An 8100-nucleotide genomic window follows, 5' to 3' on the forward strand; every position below is an offset into this window, starting at 1 on the left:
AGCATTCATTCACCTCATACTCTGATAGGCATTGTTCTCAACTTCTCATTGACATTGTTCCCACATGGAGCTCGTGATAATTAAGAACATATATTTTGACGAAAATTCAGTTCCTTGCTCGTGTCAGACAAAGCAATGTGTCCTGCTTTCCATAATTTGGGGCATGTGTGATTCCCCTTGCTAAATTTTAGCCAGCTAAACTTTAGTCACTTTAGTAGCTAAACTTCCAAACACACTGACTAAAAAAGAGTTAAAATAGTTTAGTTCCACTGGTCGCCCAAGAGTAACTAAAATTCAGCAAGAAGAATCAAATAGGCCCTTGGTTGGAAGAACAAACAATTTGGGCTGTAAAAGTGTAAATCATTGGAGCCCAGCGGTTTTACACTTTTACATGGTCTTTTAAGTGAATAATCTCGCAGCAGCCGCATTCTCAAACGCTGTCTGCAATCTCCAAAATGACCGCTCCATGTCTTGTTTTGTTTGGAGCGGTCCACACCGGCCAAGACCATGCAAACGACTAAATGGCTACAAGGTAGGGTCTTGTTGCAATTTTGGTAATAAGTTCACCTAATAGAAGGACTTCTGGATCAACAAGATACTTGCAACAGCAGAAATAGTATATCACTTACACATAAATCTCGCCATCATCATATAATAAAGCAGAAGACTTAATTTATAGGATGTTTAGTTTGAGGAATGGGTTCATTTTAGATGAGGTGGTGCATCATGAGTCCACTTCTCAAATTTAGTAGAATAACTTCATTAGCTTGTGAGGAATAATTATGATAGTCATTCCGTTTCGCAAACCAAACAAAAAGATGAGGGAATGAGAAGATGATGGATTAACTCATTCCTCAAACTAAACACTCTAAAAACGCTCGGAGATAAAAGCTCATTTTCTCTAATAGTTAGAACAGAATCCGTTCGCAAAAATTGTCTTAGAGAATAGTTATTCTGTAATTTTTTTCTCGAATACACAAGAGAGCTGCACATCATTGTATTAAAAGATAAAACTTTCCAAGTACAAAGCCGGTTCCTCGGCTTGGGTTAGTTTTTTGTTAGTCATTCTGTACATATATTATTAGTTGAAACAAACGATCATTACTGCATTCCTCGCTGTCCACAATCCATGCTGGCTTACCCAAAACAAAGGCACTTGGTCTCTCTTTAAACCAAGAAAGTTCAGTATTTACAGTTAAATAAATTCGATTTTCCTTCGGAATTTGCCAGTCTATGCCCAGTGTGATTGACTCGTCTGGTTGACCCACCAAATTGACAGTCCGAACCTTTAGCAAATTGCGACTAAACACTGTTATCTCTTATAGATGTAGAACGAAGCAATAGAATCAAGCAACAGCAATTTGAAACATCTCAAAAAAAAAATCTATATTGCATCACAGGTGTTTGCCCCTTTTGATTACAACGTTCAATTTGCGAGCAGAAAAGTGCAGGTGTGATTTTACATGGGAAGCTATTATTCACACAATCTCAGAGGATAAGCAATTAACCCTCAATCTACTTACAGAAAAAAATAGAACATGGGGGGAAAGGAATATGACAGAACTTGAAGCAGCTGGACCGTTTTGTTTGGATGCAGAGAACATTAAATTACCAAAAATGGCTGTGCAGACCTTAGTGTACTTTCCTTTTGTTTGCCAGATGAGGAAATGCACCAAGGATGTTGTGTGCCCTGAGGTCCTGCCTTGTTAGAATCCCAACAATTGGAGCTATCTGAACACAAATTGATCACCAATTTGTTAAAAGATCTCATAATTCTTTTTAAAAAAGCACAGTACTTTGTAAAACAAAATTTTAAGGAAATGACAAAAAATAATTTTGCTTTGCTTTTTCACTGACTGACCTCAGGGCCTTGGAACTTTGGGATGATGAGCATGTGCCGGAGCGCGCAGGTTCGGAAGAGCACCACGGCCTTGGCCACCGACATGGTCTCTACGACGGTGTACGGCGTGGTGTTGGTGAACGGGTGGAGGTCAATGTACATGTCCAGCTCCTCCGGCGTCAACTGCACCGCCACCTCGTCGATGCTCCCGGACTTCTCCGCGAGCTCCGTCGACGAGAACCTCTCACGGGCCTCCCATTCCTCCGTCCTCCTCTTCTCCGTCAGGAACCACCGCTTCTTGAGCACTGCCATGAGGTGGGACCGGAGCACCAGCCCGTGGAGCTCCGACACGCCTGGCCGTGGCCGGTCCAGCACGGGGAAGCCGTTGTGCGGCGTGGACCTGAGCACCTCGACGACGGTGGACACCTTCTCGATGACCTGCAGCGTAACGACCCGCGGCTTGGCGGCCGCGAGCTCGCCGACGGCCAGGTCCTTCATCCACGTCTCCGGCTTGGGCTCCAGGAACGGCAGGCCCTTGAGGTCGAGGATGATCTCGTAGATGCTGGGGTTGAAGGCGTCACCGACCGTCTTGGCGATGAGCAGCACGAACATGGTGATGGGGAGCAGGAGGAGGTTGTTGGTGAGCTCGAGGAAGATGACGCAGAGCGAGACGGTCATCCTCATGGAGCCCGACATGAGCGCGGCGGCGCCGAGCACGGCGTAGAGGCCGTGGTCGATCCGCACGAAGCGCGCGAGCACGAGCGCGACCATGCGGCCGTAGGCGGAGCCCATGAGGATGATGGGCAGGAAGAGGCCCGACGGCACGGCGATGCCGAAGGTGAAGAGCCCCAGCACGCAGTAGATGGCGAAGAAGATGAGCAGCGAGTCGAGCCTGAACTCGCCGGCGGTGCCCGTGGAGAAGATGTTGCGCGTGGCGTCCGTGTTGGTGGCGTGGAGCAGCGACGCGAGGTCGTTGTAGTAGCCGTCGGGGCAGTTGAACTGCTTGAAGTTGCCGGACTTGCCCACCGTCGGGCACGCGTCGCCGAACGCCGGGTCGCACGGCGAGCACGGCACGGCGAACGGCAGGAGGTACAGCCCCGCCGACGTGAACACGGACACCGCGAGGGCGAGCGCCAGCTTCGCCATCCGTCCCTTGGCATTGATCAGGTTGTACAGCCGGAGCACCTGGTGGAGGACGTGGTTGTAGAGCGCCCCGAGGACGCCGCCGAGGACGCCGACGAGCGTGACGGGGAGGAGGTCGCCGACGTGGTAGCGGACGGTGACATCGCTGACGTCGAAGAGGATGAGCCCGCCCTCGCCGAACATGCCGCAGCGCCCGTCCCTGCACACCTCGATGAAGCCGCGCAGCACCACCACGACGGTGGCCGTGCTGAAGAAGGTGCGCCACAGCAGCGCGCTCCGCCACCACGTCGCCACCTCCTCCAGCGCGAACAGCACGCCGCCGACGGGCGCGCGAAACGCCGCGCACACCCCGGACGACGCGCCGCACGTGATCAGGTCCCGGCGGTCCCGGTCGTTGTTGAAGTAGCGCAGCCACCGCCAGCGCAGCCGCCAGCGGCCCTCGCCGCCCTGGCTGAGCAGGTTGGCCAGGCACGCGCCGATGTGCACCAGCGGGCCCTCCTTGCCGAGATCCATTCCCGACGACACGGCGCCGATGCTGCCAATGATCTGCACCGCGCACAGACAGCATTCTTTTTCACAAGGCAGAACAGAAAGAAAAAGGAAAAGTCAGCCCAGCCCCGAAAGGAAAAAAAAAGCCTTGACCTTGACGATGAGCTGCGGCGCGCCGAACATGTTGGGCGTGTCGACGCCGTTGAGATAAGCCTTGATCTCGGGGATGCCGGGGCCGGCGGCGGTGGGGGCGAAGACGACGCAGAGCACGGCGGCGACGAAGGTGAGCGCGAAGTTGACGCCGGCGAAGTAGAGGAAGCCCGCCCAGTAGCGCTTCTCGCGGACGAGGTTGACCATGTGTTGCATCTTGAGGCCGGAGATGTTCTCGATGGCGAGGTTGATGAGGGACGCGATGACGCCGGTGAGGAGGCCGACGAGGAACGCCATGGCCCACTTGAGGAAGATGTACTGCAGCACCTCCACGTTGGACCGGCTGCGCCAGTCGTGCTTGAACAGATCGTTCTCGATGATCCTGCATGCCAAGAACAGAACAAGCAGAGCAATTGAACTTTGAGACGCAAGAGCAGAGCCCGCCGGCGTTCATCATCAGCCATGATGACAAGCAAGGAGGTACGGTAGTAGTAAGAAGAAGTAGGAATGCTCACTCGTAGTCGAGGCTCTCGATGTGGGAGACCTTGGCGCCGACGATGGCGAGGTGGCTGGCCGTCAGGGTGGTGCTCCGCTTGAGCAGCGGCTGCTCCAGGGAGCTGATGCCGTTGCCGTCACCGCCGCCGCCGGTGCTCTCCGGGTCTTCTGGGTCTTTCACACCGTCGTCGTTCTTACATTCCGGCTCCGGCCATTCCAGCGAAGGACTGGGCTCGGTCGCCGGCTCCCGGCCAAGCCTCGGGCTCTGCTCTTCCTCCATGGCTTTCCCGGGGAGACAGAGAGAGCTCTGGCCTCTGAAGTCTGAAGCAAGCAATTGGAGGGGACCGTGGAATTGGCCCTTATCTATGTGACTGGCTGGACGGACAACTTGAAAGGATGGGTTATAGGCCAAAAGGCTTTGGCTTTTTCTTGCTCCTTTTGCTTGAAAATTTAAACTTGCCTAGTCCTAGTAGTCCTCACATGAACATTAGCTCTGAAAATAATGTGCTTTGTTTACATGGTGAGGAAAATTCAGCACAGTTGGCAATGTATAAACTGTACCAATAATAGAGTTTTTGAAAGTTTAATACAGGTGATAAGGCCATTCAATAAGCTGAGGGACTGATCCCTGCCTTGAGGGGGTGAGGTGCCTGTGCCTCTTGGGAGGTCACCAAGGATCATCTCTCGCTTCAGGTGAAGTGTGCAATGAACACAGCTCACTGTGTCTCACTTTTGTGACCACGCACTTGGTCCCCTTGGCAACCTCCCTTTGTTTTTGGACTGATGGATGGATTGATTATTGATAGTAGAACCACCTCAATGCAGCGCTGAACTTTCCACAGGTTTTGGATCAAATACATGCTAAAGGCCTCAAGGTGCAAACAAAGGAACAAAGCTTGGCCGTGTCAATGCAGCGCTGAACTTTCCACAGGTTTTGGATCAAATACAGTCGGCCAGATCAGTGTGGCCTTTAGCATGAGGCAAGGGGAAATTTTGCATAGTTTTGGGGATCAGTCTTTACACTGCTAAAACAAAGAATATATATTTTGGAGGATTGGCGAACTGTGATTTTTTTAGAGAGTAAGGAAACTAGGAAAGTACCAGTTGATGAGGTTGGTGGGCTCAGTTCCTTGGCACTTGCACTACTAGTTCGATGAACGATGAACAAGAGCAACTTTGATATGATTTAATCTACTCCATCCGTTTTAAATTATAAGTCATTCCAAGAATCTTGGAAAGTCAAAGCATTTTCAAGTTTGACCAAATATATAGAGAGAAACATAAAGATTTATGTCATAAAATAGGTACACTATGAAAATATAACTAACAAAGAATCTAATGATACTTGGTTGGTACAAAAAATATTATTATTTTGCTATATAAATTTGGTAAAACTTAAAAAACTTTGACTCTCCAAGATTCTTGGAATGACTTATAATTTGGGACGGAGGGAGTAACTCCTAAGAGAGCATAATAATCTTTTTTTTTTGAATCTAGAGCATAATAATCCTTAAACAGGGGAAATGGGATATGCTGATGTGTTTGCTATGTAGCGATGCTTACAGTCCGGTGGAGATAAGAACGGGGCAAGGCAGCACCGGACAATGATTCGTGGGTCCCTGTTGGATGAATAAGGAATTTCATATACCCTCAGAAAGTTACTGATCCATTCTTCAAATGCACAAGTTGCATTCAGTTATGGTTCTTTGGGTGGTGCACAACATGATGTAATATCCACAGCTTTTCTTTTCCTTTTGGAAAAAAATCCAGCAGGAGGTAACCCCTCCTGTTAGCTTAAAAAAAATGATGTGATACATGCATGGCTCTGTTTCATGGTATCCACGTCTGGTTTAGTTTTCAAAATTTTTTGGTTTTGAGTAATGTAATATTTTCGTTTTTATTTGACAAATATTGTCCAATTATGGACTAACTAGACTCAAAAGATTCATCTCACGATTTATAGGTAAACTATGCAATTAGTTTTTTATTTTTGTCTTTATTTAATGCTCGATGCATGTACCGCAAGATTCGATGTGACGGAAAATCTTGAAAATTTTTTAGTTTTTGTGATGAACTAACAAGGCTGCTCACAGTCCGTCTCTCCTGCCCATGTTCCACTTCTCTCCTATTTTCTGCCAGGTGTCAAGGTGCACATAACACTGAATATTATCGATAATTCGATATGGTAGTGGATAGATTTGGATAATTCAGATTCTAATTGGACTGCATTTGCTTTGGAAATACTGCTATCTATTCAGATTTGGATGACCAATCCAATATGATCCAAAATCCGTTGGAAAATGGAGTCCAGTGTCCATTGGATTTCTTTAGACAGTTTTGAGTTTACGATGTGAGGCTCACATGCATGTACGTGTAGTCACAGTAGTCTAACGAAGTAGCTAGCTGTTATTTCGAGTCACCTTCAACAAATTTGAGTCAATTTCGTCAAAATTCATAGGTACGTGAGTTTTTAGTTTTCCTCGCAAAAAAAAACGTGAGTTTTTAGTTCTATATTTGGTTTTTGATATGGCCCCCCCATATATCTAGTCACACCAAATTGCATAAAGTAGCATGCAATGGTACCAGGCCATTTTCGGCAAATTTTAGTCAATTTCACTAAAAAATAACGTGTGAACGTGATATTTTCAATTTAGGTTCAGACTTTTAGTGCTGGGTTTATGTGTATATCTAGTCACAGTGGTTTGCACGAAGTAGCAGACAATTCTACTAAGCCATCCACAATACATTTCGATCAATTTTAAGAAAATTTTAAGATGTGACATGAGGATTTTAATTTTATTAGGGTGCAACTTTTCAAATGGGCCCATGTTTATATCTAGTCGTACCGGTTCACAGCGGGCAATTATACTACTCCAACGAAGTTCAATAAATTATGCTAAAACTTTAAGATGTGAAAGCATTTTTAGTTTAGGATCCCCTTTTTGAAGTAGAGAAGGCCAACATATAATTATAGTGAAAGAGATCTATGCTTAGGTGTGTGTTTCATTAAGGCCTTGTTTAGTTCGCAAAAACTTTTGGTTTGGGTACTGTAGCATTTTCGTTTTTATTTGACAAATATTGTCCAATCATAAAGTAACTGGACTCAAAAGATTCATCTCGTGGTTTATAAGCAAACTGTGTAATTAGTTTTTATTTTCATTTATATTTAATGCTCCATGTATGTGCCGCAAGATTCGATGTGATGAGAAATCTTAAAAATTTTTGGGTTTTTTGGTGAACTGAACAAGGCCTAAGAGAAGACTACAACAACGCCTTTGCCTGAGGGTGAGTGGCCAGCAGAGCAAGGCGTTAACGCACCCAAAAGAAAAGAAAAGGCAGGGCTACAGTAGGGATCTATTACATAACACGATTGTGCAACACAGCAAACTCCTCTCACTAATGCTGGGCAAGTAGCAACGTCGTAACTTTGTTATAAATTTTTTTTCTCGATCACGCAAAAGGTTTGCGCGTTTTTGTATTAAGAGCGAGAAAATGTTTTTACACGAAGGTCGGGTTACGAAGGATGTAGCGCTAAAGCACATGCCCGACCCCAAGCTTGCTTGCTACACTAGTGTACTACTCGCTGCAATAATCTTCCAAGGGCTTTTGCTCCGGCTTGCACCCAGAGCTCCGCCTGGTGCTTGATAGAGGCAAGCAGCTGTGGGGGTTGTGTCGCTGACCCACGGAATAGTCTGGCGTTCCGCTCTTTCCAAATCTCCCAAGCCACAAGCACAAAGATGGAGTCTGCTCCTTGCCTGTACTCTCCTCCCCAGAGGCTGCGCCAAGCCTCCCACCAGTCCAGAACGTTGTCGCACTGCTGCAATGTGCCGGTTTCGTTCAGTGCTGCTCTGATGCCCCATCAAATTTGTTTTGCATATGAGCAGGTCACGACGATGTGGTCGAGGGTCTCTGGCACCTGGTCGCAGAGTAGGCAGCTATCATGCGCGTCCAGGCCATGACGGCGTCTGCGGTCAGCTGTCCAG

At 47.4% G+C, this 8100-nt stretch overlaps 1 protein-coding gene across 1 annotated transcript; it reads right to left on the reverse strand.

Moving 5' to 3' along the window:
* LOC8058450 (chloride channel protein CLC-a) lies at positions 1361-4693 on the reverse strand. The gene is made up of 4 exons (XM_002438736.2): positions 4138-4693; positions 3626-4004; positions 1862-3529; positions 1361-1731 (listed from the first exon to the last, which is right to left on the reverse strand). The coding sequence occupies exons 1-4, from the start codon at positions 4395-4397 to the stop codon at positions 1633-1635; spliced, it is 2406 nt and encodes an 801-aa protein (XP_002438781.1). The 5' UTR covers positions 4398-4693; the 3' UTR covers positions 1361-1632.

This window comes from Sorghum bicolor, chromosome 10 (genome assembly GCF_000003195.3).
Source record: "Sorghum bicolor cultivar BTx623 chromosome 10, Sorghum_bicolor_NCBIv3, whole genome shotgun sequence".
NCBI lineage: Eukaryota > Viridiplantae > Streptophyta > Magnoliopsida > Poales > Poaceae > Sorghum > Sorghum bicolor.

Excerpts from the sequence above, each read along its gene's own strand:
- LOC8058450 (XM_002438736.2), bottom strand. The coding sequence starts at position 4,397 with ATGGAGGAAGAGCAGAGCCCGAGGCTTGGCCGGGAGCCGGCGACCGAG. Across the intron at positions 4,005-4,137 it reads ATCGAGAGCCTCGACTACGA|GATCATCGAGAACGATCTGT; the intron begins GTGAGCATTCCT and ends CTTGGCATGCAG. Across the intron at positions 1,732-1,861 it reads CAAAGTTCCAAGGCCCTGAG|ATAGCTCCAATTGTTGGGAT; the intron begins GTCAGTCAGTGA and ends ATTTGTGTTCAG.